Source organism: Hypanus sabinus, chromosome 8, assembly GCF_030144855.1.
Source record: "Hypanus sabinus isolate sHypSab1 chromosome 8, sHypSab1.hap1, whole genome shotgun sequence".
NCBI lineage: Eukaryota > Metazoa > Chordata > Chondrichthyes > Myliobatiformes > Dasyatidae > Hypanus > Hypanus sabinus.
Genome location: NC_082713.1, coordinates 122,745,582 through 122,765,310, shown reverse-complemented (window position 1 = coordinate 122,765,310; position 19,729 = coordinate 122,745,582). Strand labels below are relative to the sequence as shown.

General features: G+C 43.2%; 1 protein-coding gene and 1 long non-coding RNA gene across 2 annotated transcripts in view; one reads left to right on the top strand and one right to left on the bottom strand.

Annotated features, from left to right (window-relative positions):
* ddx11 (DEAD/H (Asp-Glu-Ala-Asp/His) box helicase 11) overlaps nt 1-17,624 on the top strand; it is a 122,060-nt gene extending 104,436 nt beyond the window's left edge. Inside the window, exons 23-27 of the mRNA XM_059977736.1 lie at nt 6,181-6,281; nt 8,734-8,818; nt 15,014-15,089; nt 15,819-15,973; nt 16,143-17,624. Coding sequence (XP_059833719.1) covers nt 6,181-6,281; nt 8,734-8,818; nt 15,014-15,089; nt 15,819-15,973; nt 16,143-16,181 — 456 coding nt within the window. The 3' untranslated portion in view covers nt 16,182-17,624. The remainder of the gene's footprint in view (nt 1-6,180; nt 6,282-8,733; nt 8,819-15,013; nt 15,090-15,818; nt 15,974-16,142) is intronic.
* Nucleotides 14-19,610, bottom strand: LOC132398388 (uncharacterized). The gene is made up of 3 exons (XR_009513639.1): nt 19,452-19,610; nt 6,149-6,371; nt 14-177 (listed from the first exon to the last, which is right to left on the bottom strand). It is a non-coding gene; the product is annotated as an uncharacterized LOC132398388 (long non-coding RNA).
* Between the last annotated feature and the right edge of the window lie 119 nt (nt 19,611-19,729).

Here is a 19,729-nt window from a genome sequence, read left to right as displayed (position 1 = left end):
TTTTGGGCTTTGATTTTCTGTTTTTGTCTGGTAGAATTGCCCACGGAGAGACTCAAATTTATGTTGACTCTTGAGTGAAAGCTCTTGCGTACAGGAGATGATCACTTCAGAATATGATTAAGCCTGGCCTGGTTGGAGCATCAATCTATACTCTGCGGGTTGATCCGTGGTGTTGGCCTACAGGTTAAAATAGCAGGAGAGAAGTGTGGGTAAGTGAGAAGATTGGTGAATCAGGGCAGATTATTTAATTCATAGAGAAACAGGCCGCTGGCAATTATAAGCTGAGTCAAAGTGCTGGATAGCTATCCTGTACCTGTAGTAACTGTAAACCCTTCCAGTTAAAGCTCAGTTCTTAAATAAAAGCAGAAATGGCTCCTATGGAAACAGAAGTAGAATTGCTATTTTATGTTACTGGCTTTTCGTTGGTATCAACAATAGTTATAAGCAGGCATAGTTTTGCTTAGAGGCAGGAAGAGCAAATGAATGACTTAACTGTCAGCACTGCTGGGTGAAGGGTGGTTAATTGTAATTGATCTGTCTGCAGTAAGTGATGGATGGAAACAGGAGAGGAGAAAGCTGTTGAAACTGAGTTAACAATTGCTAGAAATCATAAATAAAACAATTCTTAAAATAATCAGCAGCTCAGATAGTACCTGTGCAGAAACAAAAACAAATAAAGATTGTTGACCTTTTATCAGAGCTGGCCAGTTCTGAAATGGTCAGCTATCTGAAAATCTTGAATTAATTATAATACCCGGAGGGCAGTGACTTGCTAAATCAAAAAAGGACATGTAAACAAGTTCTGCAGATGCTAGAAATCCATAGCAACACGCACAGAGTGCTGGAGGAGCACAGTAGGTCGGGCAGCATCAAAGAAGAATAAAAACAGTCAACATTTCAGGCTGAGACCCTTCTCAGGACTGGAAGGGAAGGGGGCAGGAGCAGAATAGGAAGGTCGGGAGAGGGGAAGGAGCACAAACTAAAAGGTGATTGGGGAAGCAAGGTGGGTGGGAGAGGGGGGCGATGAAGTATGAAGCTGAGAAGAAGTAAAAGGCTAGAGAAGAAGAAATTTGACAGGAGAGGAGAGTAGACTATGGGAGAAAGGGAAGTGGGGGGGGCACCAAGGGAGGTCAAAGCAGGTGAGGAGAGAGCTAAGAAGGGGTCCAAAGTAAGAAATTGAAGAAGGGGAAGAGGGAATGGGGGAAAAATTACCAGAAGTTAAAGAAATCAATGTTCATGCCATCAGGTTAGAGGCTACCTAAATGGGATATGGGCAGTTGGTCCTCCAACCTGAGAGTGGCCATGGACTGACATGTCAGAATGGGAATAGGATTTGAATTAAAGTGGTTGGCACCAGGAAATCCTGCATTTTGCAGATGGAATGAAGGTGATTGGCAAAGTGGTTCCCCAGTCTATGTTGGGCCTCACCAATGTTGAGGCTGCATCAGGAGCACCGGATATAGTAGATGACCCCAGTAGGTTCACGGGTGAAGTGTTGCCTCACCTGGAAGGATTGTTTGGGGTCCTGAATGGGTAGATGTAGCACTTCTTCTGCTCACAGAGGTAAGTGCAAGGAGGGAGATTAAAGGGGAGGGATGAATGGACAAGGGAATTGTAGAGGGAACAATCCCTGCAGAAACAAAGGTAAAGATGTGTTTGGTGGTAGGGACCCGCTGAAGATGGCAGAAGTTGCAGAGGATGATGTGCCGGATGCAACAGCTCATGGGATGGTAGGTGAGGACAAAAGGAACTCTATCCCTTCTAAGGCAGCTGGAGTGTGGATGCCCAGGAAATGGAGAGGACGCGACTGAGGGCAGCATCGATAGTGGAGAGAGGGAAACCCCGTTCTTTTCTGATGTTTTGAGAAGGAAAGCCTCATGCTGGGAACATATGTGGCAGAGATGAAGGAACTGAGAAAAGGGAATGGCAACGATATGTGTTTTCATGAAGTTTTCTCGAGTAACGCCAACTTGTACTCTGAGCAGATAAGCAGCAGTTAACCAGCATTCACCAACCTCTCTCAAGTGGTCTCAAAACCACTCATTGGCTCTATCAGTGTAGGGTTCTCAGCATTATTTGTTCTCTCCATTCATCCCCCTTCACTATAGTTTAAAACATTTGATTTCTGTCTTCCCAATTCTGATAAAAATTGATATATCTAAAACATTAATTTTCAGAATCTCTGGAGATTTTGTGTGTTTAGAAACCCAAGTTCTTGTTGAGTATTTGTGTCATTGTTTCACTGTAGAAGTGTTGAGGATGCAAGTCTGAAAGGCCTAGACTGAGTGGATGTGGAGAGGATGTTTCATATAGTGGATGAATCTAGGACCAGGGCACAACCTTAGAATACAAGGGTGTTCCTTTAAAACAGATGAGGAATTTCTTTAGACAATAGACAATAGGTGCAGAAGTAGACCATTTGGCCCTTCAAGCCTGCACCGCCATTTTGAGATCATGGCTGATCATCTACTATCAATACCCGGTTCCTGCCTTGTGCCCATATCCCTTGATTCCCCTATCCATAAGATACCTATCTAGCTCCTTCTTGAAAACATCCAGAGAATTGGCCTCCACTACCTTCTGAGGCAGTGCATTCCAGACTCCCAACAACTCTCTGGGAGAAGAAGTTTTTCCTTAACTCTGTCCTAAATGACCTACCCCTTATTCTCAAACCATGCCCTCTGGTACTGGACTCTCCCAGCATCTGGAACATAATTCCTGCCTCTATCTTGTCCAATCCCTTAATAATCTTATATGTTGCAATCAGATCCCCTCCCAATATCCTTAATTCCAGCGTGCACAAGCCCAGTCTCTCTAATCTCTCTGCGTAAGACAGTCCAGACATTCCAGGAATTAACCTCGTGAGTCTACGGTGCACTTCCTCTACAGCCAGGATGTCCTTCCTTAACCCTGGAGACCAAAACTGTACACAGTACTCCAGGTATGGTCTCACAAGGGCTCTGTGCAAATGCAAGAGGATTTCCTTGCTCTTGTACTCAATTCCCTTTGTAATAAAGGCCAACATTCCATTAGCCTTCTTCACTGCCTGCTGCACTTGCTCATTCACCCTAAGTGACTGATGAACAAGGACTCCTAGATCTCTTTGTATTTCTCCCTTACCTAACTCTACACTGTTCAGATAATAATCTGCCTTCCTGTTCTTACTCCCAAAGTGGATAACCTCACACTTATTCACATTAAACGTCATCTGCCAAGTATCTGCCCACTCCCCCAGCCTATCCAAGTCACCCTGAATTCTCCTAACGTCCTCATCGCATGTCACACTGCCACCCAGCTTAGTATCATCAGCAAATTTGCTGATGTTATTTTTTACACCTTCATCCAAATTGTTAACGTAAATGGTAAACAGCTGTGGTCCCAATACTGAGCCCTGTGGCACCCCACTAGTCACCACCTGCCATTCCGAGAAACACCCATTCACCGCTACCCTTTGCTTTCTATCTGCCAACCAGTTTTCTATCCATGTCAATGTCTTCCCCCCAATGCCATGAGCTTTGATTTTACCCACCAATCTCCTATGTGGGACCTTATCAAATGCTTTCTGAAAATCGAGGTACACAACATCCACTGGATCTCCTCCGTCTAACGTCCTGGTTACATCCTCGAAAAACTCCAACAGATTAGTCAAGCATGATTTACCCTTGGTAAATCCATGCTGGCTCGGCCCAATCCTATCACTGCTACCTAGATACGCCACTATTTCATCTGTAATAATGGACTCTAGCATCTTCCCCACCACCGATGTCAGGTTGACAGGTCGATAATTTTGTTTTCTCCTTCCCTCCTTTCTTAAAAAGTGGGATAACATTAGCCATTCTCCAATCCTCAGGAACTGATCCTGAATCTAAGGAACATTGGAAAATGATTATCAATGCATCCGCAATTTCCAGGGCCACCTCCTTTAGTACCCTAGGATGCAGACCATCTGGACCTGGGGATTTGGCAGCCTTCAGTCCCATCAGTCTACTCATCACTGTTTCCTTCCTAATGTCAATCTGTTTTATTTCCTCTGTTACCCTATGTCCTTGGCCCATCCATACATCTGGGAGATTGCTTGTGTCTTCCTTAGTGAAGACAGATCTAAAGTACTTACTAAATTCTTCTGCCATTTCTCTGTTTCCCATAACAATTTCATGCAATTCATTCTTCAAGGGCCCAACATTGTTCTTAACTATCTTCTTTCTCTTCACATACCTAAAAAAACTTTTGCTATCCTCCTTTATATTTCTGGCTAGCTTGCGTTCGTACCTCATTTTTCCTTCCTGTATTGTCTTTTTAGTTAAGTTCTGTTGTTCCTTAAAAATTTCCCAATCATCTGTCCTTCCACTCACCTTAGCTCTGTCATATTTCCTTTTTTTTAATGCTATGCAATCTCTGATTTCCTTTGTCAACCACTGTGGCCCCTTTCCCTCCTTTGAATCCTTCCTTCTCTGGGGATGAACTGATTTTGCACCTTGTGCATTATTCCCAAGAATACCTGCCATTGCTGTTCCACTGTCTTTTCTGCTAGGCTATCCATCCAGTCAACTTTAGCCAGCTCCTCCCTCATGGCTCCATAGTTTCCCCTGTTCATCTGCAACACTGACACCTCAGGGCTGCCCTTATCCTTCTCAAATTGCAGATAAAAACTTATCATATTATGATCACTACCTCCTACTGGCTCCTTTACTTCAAGATCGCTTATCAAATCCTGCTCATTACATAACACTAAATCCAGAATAGCCTTGTCCCTGGTCGGCTCTCGTACAAGCTGTTCCAAGAATGCATCCCGTAGGCACTCTACAAACTCCCTATCCTGGGGTCCAGCACCAACCTGATTCTCCCAGTTCACCTGCATGTTGAAATCCCCCATAACTGCTGCAACATTACCTCTGCCACATGCCAATGTTAACTCCCTATTCAACTTGCACCCAATATCCATGCTACTGTTTGGTGGCCTGTAGACAACACCCATTAGGGTCCTTTTGCCCTTAGTTCTATCCACACAGACTCTACTTCTCCTGATCCTATGTCCCCCCTTGCAAAGGACTGAATCTCATTCCTCACCAACAGGGCCACCCCACCCCCTCTGCCCACATTTCTGTCCCTACGATAGCATGTATACCCTTGTACATTCATTTCCCAGGTCTGATCTCCCTGCGGCCATGTCTCCGTTATCCCAACAACATCATAGTTACCCATTCGCACCTGAGCTTCAAGTGCATCCGCCTTATTTCTGACACCGTGCATTCAGATATAGAATTTTTAGCCTATTTCTCCTCTCTCTGTTTGAATCGCTGCCTATTGTGCTTAACCCAGCTCCCTGAACTCCCATCGGGCTATACGCCCCTAGAATTTTGTTGTCCTTCTTAAATTTACTTATTCTTTCTGCACATTTAACGTCAGACCATCCCTCTGTACATGTGTCCTCCTTATCACTTGTTCCGCCTCACCTTTCTCAACTACACACTTAATATTCCAGAACTGTGTAGTCCCCACCTGTCCTTTATTCTTCCTCTCGCTATCCTCTGTCACATTCTGGATCCCCGCCCCCTGCAAATTTAGTTTAAACCCCCCCCCCAAGAAGCATTAGCAAACTTCCCTGCAAGAATGTTAGTACCACTCCAGTTCAGGTGTAATCCAGCTCCTGCTCCAATTCCCTAACTCAGTCTGATAGGAGCTGCAGCTGGATGCACCTTTTGCAGATGTGGTCATCAGGGACAACTGTGTTGACCCTGACCTCCCACATACTGCATACGGAGAACACCACTGCTCTAACTGTCTCCCCCATTACCTGATCCCAGATTAGTCAGAATAAGTGAAAAAAGAACCTACTGACCTTACCTTTTTACCTCAGAGTGGTGAATCTGTGGAATTCATTGCCTTGGATAGCTGTGGAGACCAACTTATTGGGTATATTTAAAGCGGAGGTTGTTAAGTTCTTGATTAGTAGGGGTGTCAAATATTACGGGGAGACTGGGGTTAAGAGTGATAACAAATCAGCCATGATGGAATGATGGAGCATACTCAATGGGCTGAATGGTCAGGTTCTGCTCCTAGGGTCTCATGGTCTATGGTCTTATGGAATAGAGATTCATCTCTTGTTTTGGAGAGGAGAGCAATATTTACAGTACTTAGAAACCCATACCTGCAACAGTAACTGTTTTATTTGACCTCCAGCACTCAAAGCAAACAGCAGGCCCAATCACAGGGGCTCTACTGCTCTCTGTCGTTGGGGGAAAGATGAGCGAAGGCATCAACTTTTCCGATGATCTCGGCAGGTAGGAATTAACAATCGAATAACTCCAAAATTCTTTATCCAAACCAATCAGAAATATTACTGGTACTGCATTGCATTTCGCTCTCCCACTCTGTGTGAATGAAGAGAAGGCACTAAGATTAGCCGCTGTGGCTCACTCCTAATGAGATCCAATAAAGGTATTAACATATGTCGGTAGCAACATACCAGGAGGACTACTATCAATAGTAGTCCCAGATCAATTGTCTGTCAAGTCATTATCTATGTACCTCATCACGACATTTAGGTTGTACAGCAGGGTGTTTTGTCTGCTGAGGAGGCCCTGTTTTTCAACTACCAGATGATCTTTTAAACCTGGAGTAGGTAGACTTTCAGTCAGTAAGACTGTCAAAGTGTTTCTTCTAGTAGTTGCTCTCTGTTACTCTGCCCTTGATAAGATCTCCCCGGGCTCTGGTTTTAGGATTAAAGTTTAAATGCATGCCATGGTTGATAGCTAGATGATAGATTTTCAAGACTATGGCAACTATCTGCTTTTTCAGATATGATTTGTTTATTGGTCCTGACCTCCAGGTGCCTGGTTTTGTTTTTTCCAATTGAAGCAAGCTGAATGTTTTGGAATGGTGGTTTATTAGTTCTTAGATCTACTCATAGCCTCATCAAATCATATTTTTCTTCTGGTGGAGAAGATCTGTTTCACGGCTGTTCATATGGTAAGGGTTGGACAGATTTCTGCTGATGTTTCTCAACATGAGCAGAGATCGGACTTTCCCTGTAATAACATTCTGAGTCTGTGTAGTCAATGCATTGTCATCTCGATAAGATCCCTTATTGGCTGCCTTTGTCTCCCACAAAATAATTCCGCTAAAATCCCCTTGACACTTGGAATAACTCTAGATGTTCTTGTACTGCTCTGCTTATATGACATAACGTGATGGAGAATATTATATCAGGGTCAATCTAACCTGCATCCTAGCAAGATTTATTTATTAGCTTCACTCCATAGTTCTTGTCTCGTCTCCTTGGAACAGGGTGAATTGGAGAACTGGTTGTGTCTTTGAAATCATGCTATTTTTAAAGAGTGGCTGTAGGATGAGTAACCAAAGGACATGGTTTAAATATGATAGCAAAGGAAACAAGAAGAGGAACAGTCTTGGCCCGAAGCATCTGTTCATTAGTCCTCTCCATAGATGCTGCCTGACCTGCTGAGTATCTTTAACATTTTATGGGAGAACATCTTTTCCAGGTAATATGATGATTATAGTTGATATAGTTTCAGTTACAGCTCACTAAAGGGATTTGGGTGAATACTTGAGAGAAAAACTGCAGGAAAGTGGAAGAAGAGATGCCTCAGGTCCTGTATAGATATTTCAGAGAACCAGCACAGAACTGATGGAGCTAGCACTGAATGGTGGTGGAGCTGCGTGGCTCCAGTCAAAACAAGAACTAGGCCTCAAGCCACGGTGTCTGGTGTTGCTTGTTTACAGCTGACAGGGCCAGGGGCAGTGTGAAGTGGCATCCAGGCTGGAGACAGTGTTGCCCCTGTCCCCGGTATTTGTTTGGCAGAAGACAGGCTGTACTGTGGTTGACAGTGGATTTCTGTGACATTCATTGACTTAGCCTCAAGCTACGGTGTCACCTGGTTTCAGCAGCCAGGGGAGAGGTGTCGGAGCCTATGTGTTCCAGGGAGGTGGTGTGGTGCGTTGTCCAGGCTGGAGTCAGTGCTGCCCCCAGTGTTTGCTCGGCAGAAGACGAGCTGTATCGTGGTCGACTGCAGATTTCAGCCGCATGCATTCATGGACTCGGGGTCTGGACTATTGTTTGGTGTGGTTGTATTTTACTGGTATCTTACATATGCTTGTTATTATGTATGTGTTGTTTGTGCTGTGTGTGACTGTGTTTTGCACCTTGGCCCCAGAATAACACCGTCTCGTTTGGCTGTATTCATGCATGTTAAAACGACAATTAACTCAAATTGAATTGAATAACAGCCTCTATCTTGCTCTGTGATTTTTTTGCAGTACTTCACCTATCATTGTTCAAGTTGACTCGGTTACACTTATTTTTGGGATACATCATATTCTTCAGTCTGCAGCCACAACTATAATAACTTGCACTAACTTCACTACTGTCAATGTAGCAAACTCCTGATATATTTATTGTAATATTAGCAAATTTAACTCTGAGCTACATAAAGATAAAGGACCAGTGGCAGAGTCTAGGGCTTGAATACCACAGAGGGATTTGAAAACTATGATGTAAGTGTTAAAGTTCAGGACTTATCATTGGTAAGTTGCTGAACATGGAGGCGATTGGTACAAAAATGATTTGCAGCCTTTCTCAGATAACTGATAATCTCCTCTTATTTCCTAGTAGCCCATAGCTTTTGTTATCCAAACTCATTTACGTGGCTAGAAAGCCAGAGTTTTAGCTGCCTGAGCCAGACTTGATGCATAACATTTACACGTCTTTTACAGGTGTGTGGTAATGGTTGGAATGCCATTTCCCAATGTGAACTCACCAGAGCTGCAAGAAAGGATGGCGTACCTGGATAAGACCATGGTATGTTGGGTGGAGCTCAAATACAAACTCCATTTATGGTGGAGAGGCTGAAGTAAAAGTGTTTAAATTCCCAGACACTGATAGGATCCTGTGTCTCGGCTCTCAACATATTATAACCCCTCACTGAGGATCTTTGGCATCATGAGTGAGCTTTGCTTAATGTCTTGTATTTATGGAGATACATTAATATTGGCATTCCATTTTCATCCTGGGCTGAGTTATACATACAGTAGATTTCAAGATCAAACTAAATTATTTGCTAATCATTTGCTTATCCCATATTTCAACATTTACAATGAAGAATGTTGGCACAAAATGTTGAGTGTTTGTTCTTAATAGATTCTGCCTGGCTTGATGAGTTCTTCCAGCATTTTGTGTGTGTTATTCTCCTCCTTATGTGCTTTCCCCGGCAATGTTGAGATAATAAGTTTATAATGTGTGTTTTCCCCCCCAGTAAGGGGAAAAACAGGTGTTCTCGTTTCACAGCGAGAGAGGAGACATAACAAACAATTTGCTGATTTACGATGTTAAAAGTCTGTTGCGTCACTTCTTCCAAACTCTGCGCCCAGAGAGTCAGCACCAAAAAGTTCTCCAGGCACACCACCCCTAGCAGCTAACCTGCTTCTCCTGATGTTCTGTGTTCTCCTGCGACACTTCAGTCGGGGCACTGGCCTAGAATCAGCATGACCCCAGAGCCACGAAATCCTGGAACCCTGAAGGTGCGCTCGTCTTCCAGGCCGCGTCCTTGGGATATCAAAGTGGGCCAGTCATAAGGCCCTGAAGCGGGTCCCATTCCCGCAAAGAACCAAAGTCAGATTTATTGATATTTTAGAATGAAGGTAGATTATTGGACGGGAAAGATGGGGTAAGGGAGTCAAACAAGTTTAGATGGCTGTGAGGATCTTAGAGGGTTGGGTAAGACACTGGACAGATTTCGAGGGCCAGAGAGTAGTTGAAGGGAGCCCATTCGGTAGAGATCATTGAATTTGAGGTGGAGGGAGTTGAAGGTGATCACTGTAAGAAAAGATAAACCAGGCACTCAGTGTCACAGAAAGAGAAACATTTATGTTTCACTAGAAATGACGTTAGCCCCCGTGGTTAACTGTTGCAACCGTCTTCAAGGCTCTTGCTGCAATAAAGGTCAGCCCACTGTTAGCCTTCCTAGCTGCCTATCACACATTCGGGTTAGCTTTAAATAATTTGTATACAAGGTGAAACAATAACTCTTCCATATCTCTCCATTTATAAGAAAACTACTTGTGCTAAGCTAAATGACCTCACAGTTTTGTATGTAGAAGATGAGGGTGGAGAGCCTGTTTGTGTGTGAGAAAATGCAGCAGGAACAAGAGAGAGTCTCTGTGAGTAATAGAGGGAAAGACATGTGAAGAGTGAAGGAACTAATGTGATACACTTTCAAAAACTATCAACACAAAATATTTAAGCAATTCTAAAGTGCCCATCATTGTAAATAAGGCAACAGAAAAGTAGGTTGCCATTCAAAACATGCAGATAATCTTCTCTGCTACAGTGTTTCATTCCTTCCTTTTTTTATATTTGATTTTGGAAACCATTTAAGTGTTTCTGATTGCCTCATTTTACCATTTATAGCCAGGGATGTCTGCCTGGTTCTCATCTTATTGGTTCCCTGTACAAGAAGTTACAAGAGCAAATGGATTGCAGAAGAGTGCTGATCTCAATCAGTTCTCTTAGTCAACTCTCTGCCACAGGCAGCAGAGATGTTTTCTGTTTCAACTTGCATTTGTCTATTCTTGCACAAGCTAATTGGGGCAATGTTGTGATGCTACCGTAAAATATTTATTCTTTAATCTTTCCTGCTTTATACCATTGTGGACTAGTGATTGGTCATTGTGCATGAAGCTAACTATAATTTGTTAATTGTACCTTCAATTGGTGGCATCATGTGTTACATTGATGCTCTGAGCTTTATGAGTGATGTAGTCAGTAACGCCTGGTATAGTTTGTCGTGTTACCTGGAAACCTACATGTAGTGACAGCACTATTCTCAAACACAGGGATGACTAGACAATTCCACTTGGTTGAACAGGCAACTGCAATATAGTACCTGTAATCAGAATGAACCTCATAACTTACATGAGGAATTTAATGTAGAAGATTGTCGTGGAAAATTGATAGGATGAAGAGCTGAGTTGAGAAGTTGTAGGTGGATTTCAACCCAGAAAAGTGTGAAGTGATTCATTTTTTAGGTCATGTCTGAAGGCAGAATACAGGGTTAATGGCAGGACTCTTAGCAGTGTGGAAGGACAACGGGATTGAGGACTCCACGTCCAGAGATTCCTCAAAGTAGCTGTGCTAGTTGATAGAATGGTTAAGAAGGTGTATAGTGTGTTGGCCTTCATTAATCAGGGGATTGAATACAAGAGCCACAAAATCATAAAAGCATAGAAAATCTACAGCACAATACAGGCCCTTTGGCCCACAATGCTGTGCTAAACATGTGTTTAGAAATTACCTAGGATTACCCAAAACCCTCTATTTTTCTAAGCTCCATGTACCTATCCAGGAGTCTCTTAAAAGACCAGGGACAAGACTATTCTGGATTTAGTGTTATGTAATGAACAGGATTTGATAAACGATCTCACAATAAAGGAGCCATTAGGAGGTAGTGATCACAATATGATAAGCTTTTATCTGCAATTTGAGAAGGATAAGGGCAGCTCGGAGGTGTCAGTGTTGCAGAAGAACAGGGGAAACTATGGAGCCATGAGGGAGGAGCTGGCCAAAGTTGACTGGACGGATAGCCTACGAGAAAAGACAGTGGAACAGCAATGGCAGGTATTCTTGGGAATAATGCACAAGGTGCAAAATCAGTTCATCCCCCAGAGAAGGAAGGATTCAAAGGGGGGAAAGGGGCCACAGTGGTTGACAAAGGAAGTCAGAGATTGCATAGCATTTAAAAAAAAGGAAATATGACAGAGCTAAGGTGAGTGGGAGGACAGATGATTGGGAAGTTTTTAAGGAACAACAGAACTTAACTAAAAAGACAATATGGGGAGAAAAAATGAGGTACGAACGCAAGCTAGCCAGGAATATAAAGGAAGATAGCAAAATCTTTTTTAGGTATGTGAAGAGAAAGAAGATAGTTAAGAACAATGTTGGGCCCTTGAAGAATGAATTGGGTGAAATTGTTATGGGAAACAGAGAAATGGCAGAAGAATTTAATGAGTACTTTAGATCTGTTTTCACTAAAGAAGACACAAACAATCTCCCAGATGTATGGATGGGCCAAGGACGTAGGGTAACAGAGGAAATGAAACAGATTGACATTTGGAAGGAAACGGTGATGAGAAGTCTGATGGGACTGAAGGTTGACAAATCCCCAGGTCCAGATGGTCTGCACCCTAGGGTACTAAAGGAGGCGGCCCTGGAAATTGCGGATGCATTGGTAATCATTTTCCAATGTTCCTTAGATTCAGGATCAGTTCCTGAGGATTGGAGAATGGCTAATGTTATCCCACTTTTTAAAAAAGGAGGGAGGGAGAAAACAGAGAACTATCGACCTGTCAGCCTGACATCGGTGGTGGGAAAGATGCTAGAGTCCATTATTAAGGATGAAATAGTGGCATATTTAGATAGCAGTGATAGGATTGGGCCGAGCCAGCATGGATTTACCAAGGGTAAATCATGCTTGACTAATCTGTTGGAGTTTTTCGAGGATGTAACCAGGACGTTAGATGGGGGAGATCCAGTGGATGTAGTGTACCTCGATTTTCAGAAGGCATTTGATAAGGTCCCACATAGGAGATTGGTGGGTAAAATCAAAGCTCATGGCATTGGGGGGAAGACATTGACATGGATAGAAAACTGGTTGGCAGATAGAAAGCAAAGGGTAGCGGTGAATGGGTGTTTCTCGGAATGGCAGGTGGTGACTAGTGGGGTGCCACAGGGCTCAGTATTGGTACCACAGCTGTTTACCATTTACGTTAACGATTTGGATGAAGGTGTAAAAAATAACATCAGCAAATTTGCTGATGATACTAAGCTGGGTGGCAGTGTGACGTGATGAGGATGTTAGCAGAATTCAGGGTGACTTGGATAGACTGGGTGAGTGGGCAGATACTTGGCAGATGGCGTTTAATGTGAATAAGTGTGAGGTTATCCACTTTGGGAGTAAGAACAGGAAGGCAGATTATTATCTGAACGGTGTAGAGTTGGGTAAGGGAGAAATACAAAGAGATCTCGGAGTCCTTGTTCATCAGTCACTGAAGGTGAATGAGCAAGTGCAGCAGGCAGTGAAGAAGGCTAATACAATGTTGGCCTTTATTACAAAGGGAATTGAGTACAGGAGCAAGGAAATCCTCTTGCATTTGTACGGAGCCCTGGTGAGACCACACCTGGAGTATTGTGTACAGTTTTGGTCTCCAGGGTTAAGGAAGGACATCCTGGCTGTAGAGGAAGTGCAGTGTAGATTCACGAGGTTAATTCCTGGGATGTCTGGACTGTCTTACGCAGAGAGGTTAGAGAGACTGGGCTTGTACATGCTGGAATTAAGGAGATTGAGAGGGGATCTGATTGAAACATATAAGATTATTAAGGGATTGGACAAGATAGAGGCAAGAAATATGTTCCAGATGCTGGGAGAGTCCAGTACCAGAGGGCATGGTTTGAGAATAAGGGGTAGGTTATTTAGGACAGAGTTAAGGAAAAACTTCTTCGCCCAGAGAGTTGTAGGGGTCTGGAATGCACTGCCTCAGAAGGTAGTGGAGGCCAATTCTCTGGATGTTTTCAAGAAGGAGCTAGATAGGTATCTTATGGATAGGGGAATCAAGGGATATGGGGACAAGGCAGGAACCGGGTGTTGTTAGTAATTGATCAGCCATGATCTCAAAATGGCGGTGCAGGCTTGAAGGGCCAAATGGTCTACTTCTGCACCTATTGTCTAAAAGACCCTATCGTATCTGCCTCCACCACCATTGCCAGCAGCCCATTTCACGCACTCACCACTCTCTGCATAAAACAAAACTTACCCTTGACATCTCCTCTGTATCTAGTTCTAAACACTTTAAATCTGTGCCCTCTCATGCTAGCCATTTCAGCCCTGAGAAAAAGCCTCTGACTATCCACATGATCAATGCTTCTCATCATCAGGTGAGAAGGCCTGATACACCTCTATCAAGTCACCTCTTATCCTCTGCTGTTCCAAGGAGAAAAAGCCGAGTTTACTCAACCTATTCTCATAAGGCATGCTCCCCAATCCAGGCAACATCCTTGTAAATCTCCTCTGCACCCTTCCTATAGTTTCCACATCCTTCTTGTAGTGAGGTGACTAGAACTGAGCACAGTACCCCAAGTGGGGTCTGACCAGGGTCCAATATAGCTGCAACATTACCTCTCCGCTCTTAAACTCAATCCGACCATTGATGAAAGCTAATGGACTGTATGCCGCCTTAACCACAGAGTCAACCTGCGCAGCTGCTTTGAGTGTCCTATGGACTCGGACCCCAAGTTCTCTCTGATCCTCCACACTGTCAAGAGTCTTCCATTAATGCTATATTCTACCATCATATTTGACCTACCAAAATGAACCACCCCACACTTATCTGGATTGAACTCCATCTGCCACTTCTCAGCCCAGTTTTGCATCCTACCGCTGTAACCTCTGACAACCCTCCACACTCTGCACAACACCCCCTAACCTTTGTGTCATCAGCAAATTTACTACCCTATCCCCCCCATTTCCTCATCCAGGATAAAAATCATGAAGAGAAGGGGTCCCAGAACAGATCCCTGAGGCACACCACTGGTCACCAACCTCCATGCAGAATGTAGCTCTATGAAACCCTAGTTGGAGTACACTTGGAATACAGTATTATGTTCAGTTCTGGTTGCCTCATGATAGAAAGATGATGGAAGCTTCAGAGAGGGTGCAGAGGAGATTTGATGTTTTATGTATTGTGACTGTAGAATGTCTGCCTGGCTCCATCTCCAACTCATTAACTGGTATAAGTATTGTAAATCAAGAATTTGATAAAAACTAATGTCATTTGTAAATTAATCTATCCAATAGGTTCAGTGAAATAACCATATAAACCATATAACAATCACAGCACGGAAACAGGCCATCTCGGCCCTCCTAGTCCGTGCCGTAATAATGTAATCTAAAATAAGCCAAATTAATAAAATATATTCTTGCTGTTGTGCATTTCACTTCCACAGACAAAAAGTGATGGGAAGAGTCCAGGAAAAGTATTATTGGAAAACCTGTGCATGAAAGCTGTCAACCAGTCCATAGGTAGGTGACTATCATGTGGAAATAGAGGTGGAGGGCAACTCAATTATTGGTATTGGGAAAAATTACAGCATCAGGTATCGTACCCAAATGGAAGCAAGGAAGGAAATGGTATGAGGGGGAAACATTACAAAGCAGGGCAAGAGGACAATTGGTTACAGTGATGTTTAAGAGTGAACAGGAGGGTCATGGTAAGGTTCTATAGGAGAAGCTTTAAGGTTGTATTGATAGTGATATTCATTAACCTTTTCATTTAGACTGGTACAAAATCTATTCTTGTAATTTCCAGTGTCCCAATGTAGGTTTTCCCTGGAGCCAACAACATTCTGGTGACTTTGAGTTTCCATTGGGCTTTCTAGTTCCCTCACACAGCCCAGAGACAGGATTAGCAAAAGTAAATCACTCCTAGCTTAAGGAGAATCAAGGAGTGTTGTTAAGGCATGTGAAAAATAATAGGTCATTTGAAAATAATTGAGGGAATAGAATTGCTCCCAGAGCTGGCATCAACTCAATGGACTGAACAGCCTGTGGGGAAATTTGGAATTCCACTGTTGCTACTCAAATAATTCTGGCATTGAGCTATTTGGAAGTAGTAACACAAGCCCATGAAGGTCAAAGTGATTTGTGCTGTAGCAGAGTTTCCAAATCTGTGACTTGCCAGACTTGTAGCTTGTTTGATGTGAAACTCTTGCACGTCGATATTCCAGTATTCATGTACTGTACTGTTTATAGGGCGAGCGATCCGCCATCGTGAGGACTATGCTAATATTATGCTCTTGGATCATCGCTATACCCAACCGAGAATTCTTAGCAAGTTGCCAGGTTGGATCAGAGGGCGAACACGGACTGAAGTTTCATTTGGACCTGCCCTTGGAGCTATTGGAAAGGTGGGCCATCTGAGATGCAATATTTAATACTTGCCAAACTGTAGTGAACTTACCATTGACTGTGTATTGAATGAATGACTTTAGATATCATTTAATATTATCAGTTGGTTAAGAGAAAATTAATGCACTTAAAATATAATAAATCTCACTGATTTTTGTGTTATTGCAGTTTTTCAGGAATAGGAAGTCCCTTGGAGATGCTATGTGAATGGCAGGACCGTCACTGGAAAGGGAGATGCTTGTGTTAACTACAACTGATTCATCCTACTTGGCTAGTTACATATCCCTTCCCCAGTTGTATGACAGTTATACAAAATTGATTCTTATCCTTTCCATTTTGCTTGTCACTTTTCTTCAGTTATTTGATAGGTATTACGTGCTTTTAAGCACTTGTGAATTAAATATTTATATTCTCTTTTGCTGAAACAAATCATGTAATAAATAATTTAAAGATTGCCTGTGTTCCAGAACCTGCTGTACTTTGAGCCAAGCTGCTTCAGTATTGTTACAACATTGGCATATACACATCAATGTGGAGAGCCTCTGATCTACACCTCATCTGCAAAAGGACATAAATCAACCCGGCTAATTACATTCAAAGAGATGGAAATAGTCATTGACAATGCCTGCAAGTGATATTTGTGTTTTAGAACAGTACTGACCCTTTGGCCCACAATATGCTAACCCTTTCCTCCCATATAACCCTCCATTTTTTTAATAATTTGTGTGCCTATAAATCCTCCTAAATGTGACTAATGGATCTGCATTTTCCCCCGCCCCTGACAACACGTACCACTATATATGTGGGGTAAGGGAACTTGCCTCTGACATCTCATAAAATTATGCCCCCTTGGTTTAGCCATTTCCACCATGGAAAAATGTCTCTGGCTGTCCAGGGTGTCATTGTGAAGTTATATTGCCACAGGGCAGAGTTGTATGGTGAGGCCGGTTTATCTGTGATGTTTATCTTAATGATGTTGAGTACCTAATTTCATTTACTTCAGTGAATAAGCTTATGATAGCTTCAGACTTGCCCTCTGAACATGTGCAGACAAAAAACGTATCCACTTTTTGCAGCAAGAGCACAGGTTTGGGTGACCTTGGTTCTGGAATGTTATGCACTTGAACAGAAAATCAAGAAGTAGTGGATATGGCCCAGTCCATCACGGGTAAAGCCCTCCCCACTATCGAGCACATCTAAACGGAGTGTTGTCCATCATCAGGGACCCCTCCACCCAGCTCGTGCTCTTCTCGCTACAGCCATCAGGAAGAAGGTACTGGAACCTCAGGACTTGCACCACCAGGTTCAGGAATGGTTACTACCCTCAACCATCAGGCTCTTTAACCACCGTGGGTAACTTAATTTGCCTCATCACTGAAACATTCCCACAACCAATGGGCTCATTTTGAAGGACCCTATCTCATGTTATTAATATTTATTGCTTATTTATTATTATTTCATTCTTTCTGTATTTTCAGTTTCTTGTCCTTTGCACACTGGTTGTAGCCCAGTTGGGGTGGTTTGTCAATGATTCTGTTATGGTTATTATTCATTATGGATTTATTGAGTATGCTCACAAGAAAATGAATCTCAGGGTTGTATATAGTGACATATATGTACTTTGATAATAAATTTATTTTAACTATTGCAGTAGGTTGTCAAGTATCCCATTAGTTCTGAACATTAGCTCCGCTCTTGCGTGGGGTGACATGTGAAGTCAAAACCTACTGGAAGTGGCTTTTTAAATACATTTCTATCTGTGTCGCAAATGCCTTTAACTTCAACCCACAGCAATCTATTCAGGTCAAACTTGCAACCAGCCCTGAGAAGTTTAGCAAAGGTAGATTAATCCTAATAAATGCTGGTCTCTAACAGATCTTAACCTATGGATTAGGTTGAGACTGCAGATGATGGAAAATTGAGCTACAAACTCAGATATTTGACCTGATTTAGATGCTGATGGAAATCAATCAGCAAGAAAAGAACAGGTCAAAACTGCATCCAGATAGAACATTGACTTCTCTAACTTCCGTTAATGCCCCTCCTCCCCTGAAATAGTTTGTTTTTTTCCTCTCTCCCTGCCCATCACCCTGCCTGTACTCCATCTCCCTCTGGTGCTCCCGCCCCCCTTTCTTTCTCCCGAGGCCTCCCGTCCCATGATCCTTTCCCTTCTCCAGCTCTGTATCACCTTTCCAGCTCTTAGCTTCATCCCACCCCTTCTATCATTTTGCATTCCCCCCTCCCCCCCCACTACTTTCAAATCTCTTAGTATCTCTCCTTTCAGTTAGTCCTGACAAAGGGTCTCGGCCCAAAACGTCAACAGTGCTTCTCCTATAGATGCTGCCTGGCCTGCTGTGTTCCACCAGCACTTTATGTGTGTTGTTTGAATTTCCAGCATCTGCAGATTTCCTCTTGTTTGCTCCAGATAGATTTGCCTGCTGCTGGCTTCCTTAGTCAGTTGCCATGTCTGAGACCTGCTTGGACAGGTGCCATTTAATTGCAGAGCATGCATTATCAAAGTACCAAAGAGGTATCCAGAAAGCTGTTATATGTCACTGTAAAAAGGGTGTGCAGGGAGTATCCAAAGTGGAGGCCATTCAGAAGGAAAATTACAGGCATTAAAATTAATAATGTAATTGTTATATATGTCAGGAAGGGGAGTTAATATTTTAGGTCAATTACCTTCCATGAGAACTATGATAGGTGAGAAGATAAGTGTGCTTTAAATTGCAGAGAAGCAGGCAGTGGAAAGTACAAATAAGAACATGGCAAACTTTGCAGTCCATAAAGTAAGATCACAATGTTCTTTATCAATTTTCACCCAGGATATGTAAATTGTGCAATGCATAGAAACATTTCACAACCCATATAATTACTTGGCCAAAACCTACTGTGAAAATAACTTTGTAGCAAGACATGTTTTGGAATTCAAGATGGAACTACATCTTAGCCCCTAATGTCTTCTGTCTCTGAAGCAATGAACTCAACATATTGAGACTAAAATTAAGTGAAATAATACATGTTCATAAAATGATATAAGTATAGAACCAAAAATATAGACCATTTGGCCCTAAATATTACATTACCATTTTGCAAGAGTCATCTAGTAATTCCATACTTTGTTTAACTTTACTCAAAATCCTGCAGGTTTTCCAGTTCCCATTTGGAAACTATCAGTATGTCGGATCCCCAAGACTCTCAGCCCGATGAACAGAACCCAAGAGAAATTGCTCCCCACCCATTCATTCTAGCGGCAATGACGAAAAATGTGCATCCCCTGGTTACTACCTGAGCTACCAGTGCAGTTTCTCCCCATGTAAACTCACCGTGACAGGTGCCCTTCATTAGCCTTTCTCAGTCTGAGGTGAAAATCCTCACCCCCACCCCCCGTTTCCCACATATCCCCCCCACTCACCCAAATCCCAGTTCCCCTTCTAAAGCCACAGACCGGGGAGGCTGCCACCTGACATCACGTACCTGGGAGTGTGACGTCACGAAGTCTGAGCTCCAGGCATCGTGATGTCATGCGACCGGGTTCGGTGGTGTTTTCAAACGGTACCGGTCTCCCTGTGACGGGCACAGGTCTTTGGGGCGATGTCGGCACTTGGGTTGCTGCTGTTGTCAAACTTGGTGGTGGTGTGGGTCACCCCAGCTTCCCCCGCCCCTCTCGAGCCCCCTATCGTACTGCGCTGCCCCCGTGGGGTGACCCACAGGCTGGATTCGGCGGTGCGCTACACCTGCCTGTGGCAAACCTC